Source organism: Stegodyphus dumicola, chromosome 7 (assembly GCF_044657685.1).
Source record: "Stegodyphus dumicola isolate Sdum_Otavi_A_Nest chromosome 7, ASM4465768v1".
Lineage (NCBI taxonomy): Eukaryota > Metazoa > Arthropoda > Arachnida > Araneae > Eresidae > Stegodyphus > Stegodyphus dumicola.
The window spans coordinates 26,574,330-26,590,668 of NC_140774.1; the positions used below are offsets into that span (position 1 = coordinate 26,574,330).

The window sequence follows — 16,339 nt, forward strand, 5'->3', positions numbered from 1 at the left end:
CTTGGATCAATCTCATGTAACGACCCCACAGCACAAGGGCTGACAAGGCAGTACCAGTATGGTCCCTGCCGAGCCTTACTCTGTCCCGAGAGCCCTCAGGCTTGCTGCGAAGAGTGGTTATATATACTCCGTGGTTGAGACTGCCTAGGTACAGATCCTAAGCAGTACTTCCCAGGCATTCGTCTGAGTTAACCCCTGGAGAAATGTGGATATGACAAAATAACCAGTTTAAACTGCCCTTAACAATAGTGGAGATGTAACTCTTTTGAAACACACATTTATTCTTTCACTTTTTTAAGTTTGGTCTTTTAATTTGTCTGGTTACTTTATGTGCACTCCTTGTACCTCAAATATATTATTCAAATTTTATTCTTTAGTTTTGGGAAATCTATTTTTCTATGCAAGTAGTCTTAATTACAAATTTGAAACATTAACACACAACAGAATAGGCAGCAGTTAAAACTATATGCCATATAAAGAAGGAAGGTTTTTAACACTGACTTTTTCAGTTTTAATACAAATTTTGGCCCTCTCTGTATTTCTGAAGACTGATCTTCTTGCACATTAAATAAACACAAATTTTATGAATATATATTTATTTTAAATAAATCTATATTAAAATGTTTATGCAATTAACAAATAATAATTACTGAAAATTTGGTATGTGTTTGTTTCAAATTTGTAAATTATGAGAATATAACACATTCAAAACAAATTTATCATCATTTAAATTTAAACTGATTCTGTCTCTTAAGCTTCCATTAACTTGAAACTTCAAATCCACTTAAAGCATGTAAAAATTTTCTTTATTCACAATAAGTCATATTTACACCAAAACATCATGGAGCATTAAGGAGCATTCAGATGAGGGATTTACAGTCATAAATGGTATAACTGAACTTCTGTTGCTAGGCAGACCTTACTACATCATGGGAACTGGTACAAAAATTTCATTTAAATGTTTTAACTTTTTTATTTTACTCCAAGCGGGTACAAAAATCGACTAATCACATTAAAAATAATCACAAATTGATCTCTGGTCAACAATTTTGCTCCATCAGCTGCATATTCACCATGTACAAATTTACGTTCCCTCATTGGCTACAGATTCAACCATATTCCATAGGCATGAATGAATCTAATGACTTTCATGACTAAGTTAACTGTGACAGCAAAACCAACATCTGAAAGCTCCCTTGCTATACTAAGAGCACCTTATTTCCATGAACAGAATCTCTAAATAATGAACATTTTAGAAACCAATGTCTTAAAAGCACAACACTTTTTTTGGTAAAAAACAAATAGAACAAAAAATTATACACTCAGAGTAAATTTAACTTTCTAAATCTAAGGTAGCATGAAAAGGCACACGGTTTAATTGTTTACATTTTATTATAATCCAAAAGTTCAGATTTTTGTATGCATTAGAGGGAAAATACCAAAACCAGATTTCAGCTAAAAAGCATGTATATTTAATGAACATCCATTCAATAAGTGTGATTACTGATTCAAATAAAATTTAATAATTGATATAATGACTAAAGAACTGGTAGTGCATAGTTAATACAAAGGAAAAGACACTCAAAGTTTGAATCAAAAGATAAAGCTATCTTACCACTGCATAGTTAATACAAAGAAAAAGACACTCATGGTTTGAATCAAATGATAAAGCTATCTTACCACTAAGTGAAAAATGTATTAAAGGACTAGCAGGTTCTTTTGCACATAATTAAAACAAACTGACATATTAAATAATACAGCAATAAGAAAATATGCAGAAGTATCAAAATGCCAACACTGATTCCTGAGAGCAATATATCCAAATAATGAATAAAAACCTTTGAATAATAAATGCATATAATTTAAGATACATTTCACAAAATAAAACACACAGCCAAACACCAAAGGATTCTGCAGTACTTAAAGGCACTGTACAACTAAACAATTCTTACCTTTAAATGATAAAATGATAAGTTTATTTTTGAAGCAATTAGTTTATTGGCATATTCAAAAATGTTAATCATATTTAGTTGTATCCCAATAACATATGTGGGAGACTTAAAACGCATGTAATTTTTCCCCTGAAAAAAGCAACTCCATAATGAAACAAAAGTAACATAAAATATAAAAAATTAATATACTTAATGAATATACTTCTGACACTGACATACATCATCGCTGTTGTTACAAACAAGACTAGAGAAGAATGTCTACTAAAATATTTGAGTTTCAAATATTTTAATTCCTCAGACATGTAAGAATAATCAATGAAAAGTACACACAATATAGAAAAAACAGATTTGAAAGAGAAGTTAATTTCACAGAATCTCATGAACAAACTAAAACTAATAATGCCCTCTGTTTTAAACTTGATTTTGATATATTATACAACTGATATGATATTTAACTTTTGCATTAGAAAATACGAGAAGATTAAGCTATATACTTTTGAAAATACTTATCAAGTCTTCAATCTATAAATTGTAAGAAAATATTTTCCCCAATTTTTAATGATTACAACTTTTACAAAAGTGCTTTAAATTATGCAGATAATTAATACAATTTTAATAATTAAATACAATAAAACCTAAAAAAGGTTAAATTTAATGAAAAGACTTATACTTAGAAGTTACACACGTTAAGTAATATAAAGAAATCAGTAAATAAAATTTGAAGAAATTACAAATAAAAGATTCTAATTTTATATTCATGAAAAAACTTAAGACTTAAAATTTAAAACAATAGATATAGCTATAAAAGCTCCATAGCAAAAAGTAAAACATGTTTTACAATGGTTCTCCTTTCTAAGAGAGGTCTTGTGTCTCTGAGAGAACTTAAAAATCCAAACATCAAATAAACAAAAGGAAAGAAACTAATCAAAATACACATAACTTTCTTAATTTTGATTTCTAACCAAAAAATGTCACAAACAATTAAACACATTTTCTTCCTCCTGCATTCCACAAAATAAAACTGTTATGAATACAACTCTAATAAAAGATACCTGATGAGTAAATAAAAACCTACTATGAGAATAAATAAAAAAGTGTTGTCAAAGCCAATTTGATGCATATGAGCTAAAAATACGAATAAGTACATAATAATAACTGATTATGAGTATAACATGATCTACATTAAGCGTGCACATATCCTCAAGAATTGATGTTAAAATAAAGAACCATTATAGCGTGTAGAACATTTAGGCCAGTTTTCGATAAAAGCAGTATATATGAGATATGTGATATTTTAAATAATATGTATGATCCACTACATACACATAGTCAAAATGTTTTACAACAATATCAATATCCTGGTTTATCATTAAAAGCCCTAATATTTCTTGCATTTGTTAAAACATACCCCATTACATGTACTAACAGATATTTATATACTGTACACCAATCCATATTTATGACGAATTTCATGTTTTTGCTCAGACAAATCATATTATTTTTCAATACTTTTAAAAGATATTTCAATATTTGAAATGTTTAGAAATTGAGATAAAAAATTAAAAATGGAAGAAAAATGCCATAAAAATTGTTGAAAGTAAGTGTTTATGTATTTAAAAAAATACACAATAAATGCTGACTGAAAGAAAGAAGAAATTAGAAAATGTGCAAGGACTGTCCCAACAATTTATGGAAGACAATAATGCCCAGTTATGTTATGGATCACTCACGAAGACACCCTATATTATGGTCTCTTAATGTAAGGGCAGCTAATACATAGATATTTTTCTGCTTGCTATAAAAGTCAAACTGCACAGCACTTTATAATGATGAAATTCTTCCTTCAAGATAATTCTAGACTACAATGGCAAGAAGATTGTGGAAGCTTAATTAAAACGTTTAGGGGAAATCAGGAAATTATTGGATAGTCTATAAAACCAGACTCCATAGACTTGAGAATATGAGAGAGTTAAAAAAAGATGAACATTTAATACAGTGTAGGATGAGACAGCTGCCACAATCTCTATAATGCAAAAACTCTCAGAAAATGGGCTCTAACTTATGTTTGAGAAACTCAGACACCTCTGGAAATAGTGCATACAATGAAAAGTCTGATATTTCACACACAGAAACCACATCTAATCTTTTAATAAACTCCAAATAGTGATCTGCACCCATGAACTTTCAGAACAGCTCTTGTAATGAAATAGTTTTTTTCATTTTTTGTACTTAACTTTCTTCCTTTATTATTTTAAGTGTATTAATTATTCCTTTACAGATACAATATTATTTAATGGCATACAAACAATAAAGGAATGTATAAGCCTTTATTTTCTGAAACTAAAAAAACTAATTTTTATATAAATATATATTTTTCATTAACTGAATTAGCAATGAAAAAAAAAAGATCAGTTAGTAAATGTTTGAGAAAAAACATGTAACTCATCTGCTAATGCTGAATTAAATGCAATAAACTACATCATTCTTAAAAGAGGACAAATTTCAACAAATAACTTTTCCCTTCTTAGCTTTTAAACTTTTCTATAGTCAGTTTTCAAACTCATAGCAGAAATATAGGGAAAAAATACTTTTTTTACTCTATAATTAATGAAAAAAAAGTTTAAAAAATAAAATTTATGACTTTTTCCTTTTAGTCTTTTATACTGCATTGATGTCCTCTGCAAATCTTTTTATACTACATTGATGCACATCTAGCTCATTGATAGAAAAAAACTAAAAAATAATTTTGTTACTACTATGACAATTAGGCCAATTATATTTTGTTCATTAATTTATTTGATCCATGTTTTCAAATGACTTTCATGAAAATTCATATTTACACATCATTCAAAAATTTATCTGATACATCCACTTGTTATTTTAATAACAACAATTATAACTACATGTAAGTTAAATATAAATAACCAATTCCCCCCTCCCCAAAAAATAAGTAATATAAAGAGAGTATTTTTCTTCTCTGGATTTTTTTGTATAAAGCTATTCGAAAAACTAAATCAATCTGTTGATTTACAGCATTACAGAAATATATTTTTGGCATGTATTAATTTCAATAATCCTGATAATTAATTTTAGTTACGCTTTGGCATTCCAAATACCTTGAAAATACTATTACTTTGTCAGACTAAATTTATAAAAAATCTTCATGTTGAATTAAAAAAAAGAATGCTTTTTAAATGTTGAATGCCTTAAAGTGAAACCCATTAAACATAAATAAACTTAATATTTGTTAATTAAGTCAAAACTAAAAATGTACACGTCTTATATATTTCAGTTACATACTACAAATTGAATAATTTATTTCATGTCACAATTATTTTATCCCTTTAAATATAACATAGAGATGACTTGTGATTGTTAGAAAAATTCAAAATATGTAAATGAAGTGAGATCTGTTAATAAAACTATGCTTCCATCTTGCATTTATTATTATATTTTGAATAATTTATTTTGTTGCATTATTTCATCATTATTAATACAAAATATTACATAAAAAGACCTATAAATATAAAAGGGGAGCAATAGCTGCTAATTAATATTGCCATTTTGTAATAATGACAAACCTACATATGCCTTAACAGTAATAATATCAAAACTAAATATACCTTAATTTTAAATTATTTTACATAAGCTCATCAAAGTGATATGAATTTTTTATCAACTTCACATCAGTGATGTCAATTTGTTTTTCTTTTCTTTGCATAATGGCTAACTAAGTGAAAAGATTAAGTGTATCGAAGTACAGCTGAATGAATGATAAATACGATTTCATATTACACATTTTTTAAAAAATCGGCAACTAAATACCTAATTAATTTTATTAACTGTTACTATCTGCAACTTTATTTTAAAACTAAGTTGATCTCAGTTGATGTCTACACACCAAACCATGTTGTACATCAAGGGATTAGTTTGGCTTCAAAAAAATATGAATTACAGACAAGTTTAACTAACAATAAGTAATTTCAATCTTATCTATATTATAAAGCAATTCAACAGAAGTCATATTTTTCAATAAAACTGAGCATAAGGAAGAAACATGTAATAGTTATATTCAAAGCTAGATAAATAGTGAATATTATAAATGTTTTATGGGTATGAAAAAAGATGAATTTTCTAATGTATAATATCTTTACAAGCAAAAGAAAAATTAATTAGCTATACAATAAAACTGATGTATCATAAAAGAACTTGAGCAATTTTTCATTATAATTGTATGGCACAAAGTCATGAATTTTTCATTAAGTTTCAGGCATAGTTAAATGATTTCTGTTTTTAAGTCTGATGATCTAATCATAATGCATATCATCTCAATCCCATATTCCTCATTTACATTATATTAACTTTTCGAAATTAATGTTAATATCAATTAATCTTTTGCAAATAATTTTTCAGACATTAAGTTAAATATATTCTGTAATAAATTTGTCAATAAAACATTAAGTTCAGCTTACAAAAAGCTCTCGGAGCTAAATGAGTACTAGCCCCATTCCATAAAAAGAGAGAATAAAATCAATATATAAGAAAAGGATACTAATTAAAGATTTATTAGACTTTAAAATCATGATTTTTTATATATAATTTTATACATATAAAAAAGGAATCAAATGGAAATATGTTTTGAAGAGAGACAAATCATGAAGACAGCAATGAATGATAGTGGTTATATATTCTAGGAAGTAAAAAGCACTTTGTAAGGTTCACACTTTTTTTTTTTTTTCCACTTCAGTTACTTAAAATTTGTTCAAAACTGTGTTCACATTTCATGTGACTATACTTGTAAAAAGATGCATATAACTTCAATTTGTATTTCATACTACATTTTCATCATAACATCTCTTAAGTAGCAAGCGAAAGGATACTGCATCATACTAAATTTATTCATCAATTGATAAGACACAATATCTATCTCTTTTCAATTAAGAAAAAAAAAAATTATTTTTGTGAATATTCTTATTTTTGTATACAGGACTGAGCAATTAATGTTTACCAGATTTGGGGAGGGGGTATAATTAATAAAGACTTCAGTAGATCTATTTCATAAAATTTTCTTCTCTAACTGGTTGTATTTTAATTTGATCACAGCTTATTTACTTTGTTATACCACTGACTGTCAAAGATGTCCACAAGTGACTTTATTTTTAAGGTAGAACTTTATTGCTTCCATTATAATGGAAAAATATTATATTGGAGAAAAAGTTCAACTTGAAATATTTATTTCCAGAATTTAATTTAAAAAGTTATATATTTTCAATAAAATACATCAATTTAGTTCATATTATTTTCTAATAAAAAAATTACAAAATGCTTTTTTTCTGCCAACATTCATCGCTTTCTTATGTACGCAAAATTGGTTTCAATGAAGTCCTTATAGATTAGTGTTCCATTCTTTTAATTTTTTTTTTTTTTAGATCTGATATATATTTACAGAGAAAATATGTTAATAAAAGAAGTACTGTAAAGATAACTTGTAACATTTTACAAAGATACATCATGAAAAACTTAAGCTTTAATTTTTTTCTCTCAACTATTTAAAAAGTTTTTATTTACAAAACAGTCTACAGTAATATCACAGTACTCAAAATTCACATCCCAGTGAAGTAGGGAGAAGAAAGACAGTAAGTTTAGTAGTTATGTAACTAACAAAACAAAACTTTTACAATGATCACTTTGAATGCTTACACTAAAAGAAAAAAATTAAAAGAAAATGCTTCAAATTACAGCACTATTAAATCAGAAAAATCACAGTTGCTTAAAATTATATATATCTTGGACACTACAACATTTAATAGAAATTTTGATAAATAATACAATTAAGGAGGGAAAAAAAAGATTTGTCTGCACTGCAGCAAAAATAAAAATTACACAGACATCCTCAAATCAACATATTCAAACCTCATTTTGAATTCACATATGTACATCCACAGAACTTGAATCTTCATATAATATTTGAACCTTTCATGTAAAAAATTGGTAGACATAAGAAATCATGTGAGTTTCGTATAACTTGGTGGAGCCACTTTTCGATGTAAATATTTTAAAATATATAAAGGCACACAGCTTACTACTGTCAGCAAGGCTACCTTCCACAGGAATGTAAGTGACCATATAAATTCAGAATCTGTGAGAAAATATGAACAAATAAATTTTCATAAAAGCAATGAAATTCTTAAGATATGCAATTATTAAATTAATTGGAAATATTCAGATATTAAGAAAAAGAAGAATATTAAAAACAGTCTTTTCTCTTTTGTTAACCTTAAAACGCCATTGTAAGGCATAAGTTTATAGGAAAAATATTTGCATTAATTCAAATGGCCAAATTTTTATATGGTACATAATGCTCCCATAAAGGAGCTGCTAAAACAAGCTTTTAAGAGGAAAAATATCAGTTTTAATGAAATTTTTTAAAATAGTACGAAAGTTTCATATATTCCTCACAAAATATTCATAAATTCTCAACTATTTTTAGGAACTGAAAAAAGGTTATATGTTTTACCTCTTCTAGAAGAGGGATGTATATCAGATTGTCTTTTGGCAAAATTGTATACCAATCCGGCTTTTTTTTTTTTTTTTTTTTTTTTTTTTTTGTGACTAATTTTAAACTGTTTCTGAAATTTTTATTATTCATTTTAAGCACACCTTAAATTCTTTAGATTAATTTTAGATATACGTAATATTAAAAGCATAATTATTTATTAAAAAAAATTTTAAATACTTTTTTAATTTCAGCTTAATATATTAAGCTATTTCTTAAGGTAATCATAAACAATTACAAAGCCATGGAACAGCTGAAATAATCACATAACACTTCTTTTACTTATCTAATTCATTTACTCTCTTTCCACTAACTCTACTTCTTCACAAATTTCTTCTACCCTTAATAATTCCTCCTTTCTTACACGTATATATATATGTGTGTGTGTGTGTGTGTGTAGTAGTAGTAGTAGTTTTCATGACAAAATCAATTCGTCTTCAGTCATGGCCCAAGAGACTGTTGCTTAGGTGATGACTGGCATGAAAATTAAACTGGCTTCATAATTAAACCATCATTTTTATTTTGCACAACATTATTCAGAAGTACATCTTCGCTTAAAATTGGTATGTCACTACGGCTGCTAAATGTGCTCTACAATTTTCATCTACAGTCAAAAGTCGTTAATCCGGACTTGTCGGGACTTCGGTTGTTTAAGTTGCCCTTTCTCTTTAATTCTATAAACAGACATAAGTTGTTTAAGTTACACTTTCTCTTTAATTCTATAAACAGACATAATTTCTTGTTTAGTTACAAAGTTCCACTGTTCAAGTCCTATAATTGCTGTGTCGAGATAACCGACTAATTTGTCAATCGAAATTTTTTCATTTTCAATAACCTCAGTGTCACTTTCTTTGCTATCAGAAGCGAATTATAATGACGAGGAATTTGATTTAAATCATATCAAAGGTGGAGTACATCGAGATGAAATACTACATTTAGTAAGGAATTATAAGCCAAATAAAATAAAAACATCTGCCCTGAAGATAAGGATAGTGCTGACAGATCAACTTCCAATTCATTGCGCGCTGCAGCATTAAAGATAAACAAAGGATATGCCTTTATCCATTTTTTGCAGCAATTCCACTTTTCGTTTAATGGACTTCGAAACATACTTTCGCTTTGTAGATCCTTTACATATTAGTAAATATATATCAGAAATTCTATTTGACATAATCGAAAGTTCAAGCTTACTTTCATAAAATCGCTCTAACAGTCTGCAAAAAATAATAAGCCAAATCCAATTAGAAGATTAAGGAACAACACAATCTGCAACATTAACTGAATTAGATAATTTTAGCTTAACTTATATCGTCCGTTATACATTAAATGTGCATTCATAAACGTATTTTGCGCACGCGCATATTCGCAATCGTAAATAGTACTCCATCAAATGTACTTACTAAATGTAGTATTTCATCTCGATCAAATGTACTTACTAAATGTAGTATTTCGTCTCGATGACGGAGTACATCGAGATAAAATACTACATTTAGTAAGGAATTATAAGCCAAATAAAATAAAAACATCTGCCCTGAAGATAAGGATAGTGCTGACAGATCCACTTCCAATTCATTGTGCGCCGCGGCGTTCCACACATATGCGTAGCCGTAAAGGTCTTACGCGCATGCGTCAACACGACGCATGCGCAGAAAGTTTGTAGCTTTGAGGTACGGATTATAGATCATTCCGGATTATGGGTGCCCGAATTAATGACTTTTGACTGTATATAGTTACATTTTAGATAAAGAAGAAAGAAGGCGAAGTGAGAGACACGGTTTCTTGAGCAGCAGCAAGGCGAGAACAAACAATGCATTATCATTAGTTATTGGTCAGACAGGCATACATCACTTTGTCTTGTTTACAGCCAGAAAGTCATTATGTTAATCCGGGATTGCTATGTAATTACTTTGGTGATACACTTACTTCATAAATACTTTTTCACAACTTTTCAGCATGGGTGCTGATAATCAAAGTTTACAGGAAAAAAGTTTAATCCATTCTTATACTTGGTTCAAAACTGCAAAATATTACACACAATGCAGGGAATACTTAAAATACTACCAAGGTTGGAAGTGCTAGAAATTTACCAATGGATTAATTTTAAAAGATAATTATTGCAATAACCTTCTTACTATGTAAGTATTGAATCTTTTTTCTAGTTTTCCTTTCTATTTAGAATAAGTCTCCTTTAGTTTTTCATTGGAGGTGAGCAAACTCAGCTGTTTTTGTCTTTGTTGCACATCTTTTAGGTTTTTCTGAAAGGTTACAAAGGTTATAAAAATCGCAGATCTCGTTTAAAACGGTTAGCTTCTCCCTTTCCTTCAAGATGATTCCGATACAATGTATGACAGTGTCATAAACAGATCTGCCATTCCTTGGCTACGACCTGGAGTTCTTCCCATTTCTTCAAAATGTCGCTGATTATAGTAGGCATGAGCAGTTTATTCTTCAGTATAATAACATAAGACATTTACCTATTTATAAGCCACTTGAACACAAAGTAAACCTAATTTAGCTCTTGCAAACACTTGCAAAAAAAATATATGCACTTGTAAAAATTGACCCACAGTTATGAAACATGGCATGTAAATGTGCTTTGGCAAGTTATGCAAATGATAAAACTTGCAACAACCAATCAGCACTGTGAAGCGATAAAATGTGCATCTGAAGTGTGCAGCTGGTAGAATATAAAAGGGTCCAAGTATGGCAAGTGACGAGCACTTACAACTACGCTGATGTCTTGGATACATGATACTGTAATGAAAGATGCCTTTAAGATATTCTCAGTGGCATTATGAACAGTTATCTGACTTTGAGATGGGTCACATCATAGGGCTAAAAGAGGCCGGCTGGTTAAACAGGCAGATCAAGCCAACATATTGGCCGTGATATATTCGTAGACCATTGTTGGAAAAAGTGGCTCAAAGCCATACTCAGCTGCCTCAGTGGTTTGAGACATTCCTGGGCCACCAATGCATGAGATGATCGTGCAATTAGAAGAGTTGGCAGATTCACATCAACAGTTATGCTATCATCGCTTCAACGCCATTTACCAACCCGCAGGTATATTGGGATATCCAAGGACATAATTCTCAAAAGACTATGTGATACTGTGTTCAGATTTTGACATCCATTAAGATGCTTGGCATTGAGACTCCAGCATAAGCAGTGTCATTTTGCGTGGTACCACTCTCGTTCATGTTGGACAATGCAGATTGTAGAAATGTAATCTTCAGCAATGAATCCCACTTTTTTCTCGATGCTGTTGACCACTGCATATTTGTCTGGAGATGAGATGTGAGCGGTCCAACGTGTCTTTTGTTACCGAGCCGCATATAACCAGAATATAGAAGGTCACAGTCTGGGGAATGATAAGCTGGGCAGCTGTTCACCCTTTAGCCACGAGGTACTCAGACTGCTTACAGGTATGTTGATGACATTTTCCAGCCAATCATGCTGCCTATGCTAGTAGCTCTTCTGGGTTCTGTTTTCCAGTAGGTGAATGCTAGAGAACAGAATGACTTTCCAAACAATGTCTTATATGTGTTAAATGTCCACAACTGGCTTTCACATTTTTTGATTTGCTATTCATTAATAAAATGCTTCTTTCATCCCATTTTTTAATCATTTGTTTATCTACTCAAGCACTATACTGAGTTTTATAACTGTAGTTTAATTTTTGTTGGGTGCATACATTTTATTGCACCAGAATGTATGTATAACACTATTCACGCGTGATTCATAATGTAAGACTGAATTTGTTATGCAAGATAAACATTTTAGCTTCTGCATTTGTTCATTATGTGAGACATTACTTTATTTCTTTTACAAACGCAGACACACACTCAAAATGTATACATATTGTGACTCAATTTTCAGAACAAATAACTTTGAAACCTTCATAATGAAAAGTAGATGGAAATGAAACCTGGATTCAGTAAAAGACAAAAATTAAAACCACATTTTAGTTACAGATATACGAAACTATTAAGAGCTTTCATATTTTTCATTGATTGAGCTATAAAATTGCAATTCTAGTGTTTCTGACACAAAATTCACAAAGCAAACAAAATTCACAAAATATGTGAAAATTATAAATTTATTATTATTATATTTATTATGATTATTATATATGAAAAGCTAAAAAATGTCTTACCAAAAAAGTGCTTCATAAACACTAAGGATAACAAATAGATGACTAAACTAAATAATTCAGCTAATATCATTAGCCAATGCCACATTCTCACAGTCAAAGCCACCATAAGAAGTTCAGTAAATATCAGTGCTGTGAAACTTATGCTCACTATATGGATGAATTCTGCTTTATACAATAGCAAGGCTCCATACATTATAATTCCACCTATAAAAGAGGAAATTAGACAAGATATATAATATTTTTCAGATGAAATTCTAATATAGCAATTTCCCCCCTGAAATAGCAATATGTAACAGTTATTAAATATGCATCAAATATATAGAACTGCTTTTGATAAAAATGGCAAGCTCCCAAAATTCCATTTTCTCATATGAGGTTTGACAAAAAAATGATAAATCGTTTAAGTTCTTTACTAAAACCTCAGTCATGTTTACAAGGATAAAATAAGATATTGATTAGTATTTTTACTTTTTGTGTAAATCAAGATATCAATAATAAAGTGACATCTCAATTCACATCATTAGTAAAAATGATAATTAATAATTTTCTTAATTTTCATGCAACTTTTGCTGCTTATGAGTTTCAGGGTAGTAGTGTATGTATTTAAAACGAACTTCTAAAAAATCCCATATAAGACACACACAAAAAAAGTCATTTTAAAAGCATAACAAATGATAGCAAAATAAATATATGTTAAGCATTTAAATTACTGAATGGCACTTAGTTATTTTCCTATCTGCCGTGAAAGTGGGAGGGTTCAAACTTATGCCAATTCTAGCAGACATTTATATGAACAGATTGTTCTTTATTTAGTTAGATAATCACAGATCACTCTTTATTTAAATAAATAATCAACAGAGCACAAGTCAAAGCAGTCTCCTCTTAGTGAATTAGGCAAAATGAATTCCCTTAAATATGAATCTAAATTGTGTCATGCATTTGTACAGTGTTTTTTGCTGCACCATTTTGCCAAACTCCAGAATCAAACATTATTTTGAGTATGTAAACTAATATAACCAATACTGTAACTCTGAAAATATTCTGATTACTGTTCAAAAAGGAGACCACTTTGCAAGAAAGCAAGGGCAAAATTAAAAAAAGAAAGAGAGAGAATTCTCCAATTCTTATTGATATATTCTGATTCTTCAAATAAAGATGACTAGAAACAATTTTAATGTGAAAATTCTCAGAGTTTTTTACTATAGTTCTGGGTGCTATGATTTGATTCTACAAAGAAAATGACTAAAAACAAGTAAATGCAAAGTTCCTCTTATGTTCCATGGTTCAAGTTTAAGAAAGTTCCAATTAATGCATAGTTCTTCATCAAAGACTATTGGGGAGGAGGGAATCCATAATATGTCATAACTGATGCTGAAAATAATTATCAGAATTATATGACTTAAACAATTTTTGCTTAAAAATACTTTATAATTCTCAACCTTACAAATAAGAATAATTTGTTGCTTAAAAAGAACTTTATAATACTCAACCTTACAAATAGGAATAATTTGTATTTCACAAATGACAGTCAACTGACTACTTGGTGATTAAATTTCTAGCTATCCAATATTTTTGGAAGTTGTAACTGAAATGAATTTGTGTAGAACACTTTTGCAAATGATTATCTGTTATTGGTTGTGTAGAGGAATATAAAACACAAGCAGGGAAACACGAAATACAAATTGATGAAGCAATCACGGCCCATAAGTCTGAATTTTGCTAAAGCAGCATGTCTTAGGAAAATCTGTAATAAGAGATAGATCTGTACAAGGCTTAGTTGATTATGGCAAAGTACACTAGGGCTATCTGTCTTAGAGAAGGGATGCCTTCGTGGAGGACTGTCTAAGGGAACTAGCTAATATATATATCACACATAAGGAAAACCCCAAAAATGCCCATGCAGTCAGCCTGTTCACCTGGAATCGAACCCAGGTTGAAACTACCCAAATTCCTTGATTTTTACCACTCAAATGCTCGTGGAGCCAGATTTGTACAATGAACATTCTAAATCTTTCTACTGCCTCTGAATGAAAAGTCTATCTGTAAGTAAAATTTGTCAAGAACATTTAAGAGGAGAAGCCAATGACTGAATTAAATTTCTGCAATACCAAGATTGTGTTTGTAGCAAGGAAATCAACTTTTTCACTCCTAGAAATTAATTATGCAAGGGGAAGGAACATATTAAAAGTTATTCTGCACTGAAAATGCCTAACCATTTTTTAGACTCATTATTTCATATAACAGGAATAAATATCAAATGAACATTTACTCTTTGTTTTCCAGATACTAAAATTTTAGCTAATACTTCTCTGTTTATTAATCCCATTTAAACTTCCACTAACTGAGCAAAACTTGTCTGTCTTCAAAATACCTTTGTGTATCAAAAAAATAATAATAAACTGTTGAAACATTTTAATGGAGTTTCAAAAATTGTTAAAAGTATTAAAAGAAGTTTGAAATGATAAAAGCATTACATTAGACTTCAAACTATTTAAAAATAAGTATATTACAAAAAAAGAAAACACACAATTTGAAATGATTTAATTTAAAATATCTTACGCTTATTTAAAATCGTTGTTCATAAATATTTTTCCTTACAATTATTATACAATTAATTGGAAAACTATGAACATACATCTTCATGCAGACCAGTTATGGTTTTCCTATATAGCATTCAATATTTTGTACAGACAGTATATGTGCACAATTTTTATACCTTTCTAAAACATCTTCCCTTATCTTCAGTGTGAAATTTTATCTTGCTTTTTCACATCATAAAAAACATTTGAATTAAAAGTTAAATGTGTCAAAATAACCTGAATATATATTTTTCTCAAATCATAATATTTAGAATATCTACTACAATATGATTATTAAAAATTGCAAATTCAGAAGATTAAAAAAATTAAATACAATACCTTGATAGATACTGATAATAACCCAGATGAAAAAAGTCTTGAATGAAAGAGAACGGCCCTGAAAACAATGAGACAAAATACTTTGAGAGATAATAATTTACTTGAAAACATACAGGAACACATACATGCAATAGGGTGGGGTGGGGAGGGGAAATAAGTTATATGAATGAAATGCATTAACCCCTTAAAAAACTTACATCATCGTCATCATTTCCTGCAAAAAACCTGATATTTTCTAATGGCACAATAAACCCACCAAATTTTTTTAAAACCAGTGAATAAATACAAATTGCCTCTCAAACTTTTTGTATGGATTAAAGTACAACACGCAAATTTTTTCAAATTTTCTTCTTTATCCTTACTGCCTTATCTGTTTCATTTTCATTTTACTGAAATTTTGTAATGGTATGCTACAATTGAGAATTTCTAATAAATCTAACTTTTTTTTTTACTACATAAATACACAACTTTTGAAAAGTATAGCTTTTCAATTATAAAACTTTTATTTTTCTCCCTCCAGTCTAATATAAATGCATGCATGTAAACTGTGCAACAAAAAGGGGGGGGGGAATAATTCTATATCTCCAGTTCTACTGAGCCAGTTGACAAAATTCAAATTGCATTTTTCATGTCTCGAAAGCACGATGTAGGATATATATTAAATTTATATATAGCACTGTTCTAACATAGGTATTTTGACACAAAATTGGACTTTTTCTGAAATAACATACTAATTTTTTTTACATATTTCAATTCT

General features: G+C 29.2%; 1 protein-coding gene across 2 annotated transcripts in view; it reads right to left on the reverse strand.

Moving 5' to 3' along the window:
• Positions 1–784: 784 nt before the first annotated feature.
• Positions 785–16,339, reverse strand: part of LOC118186690 (putative phospholipid-transporting ATPase IIB) — a 111,176-nt gene continuing 95,621 nt past the window's right edge. For both annotated transcript variants that reach the window (XM_035356814.2, XM_035356813.2), the window contains exons 23-25: positions 15,583–15,640; positions 12,665–12,868; positions 785–8,091 (exon numbers count right to left, since the gene is read on the reverse strand). In XM_035356814.2, coding sequence (XP_035212705.1) covers positions 7,958–8,091; positions 12,665–12,868; positions 15,583–15,640 — 396 coding nt within the window. In that variant the 3' untranslated portion in view covers positions 785–7,957. The remainder of the gene's footprint in view (positions 8,092–12,664; positions 12,869–15,582; positions 15,641–16,339) is intronic.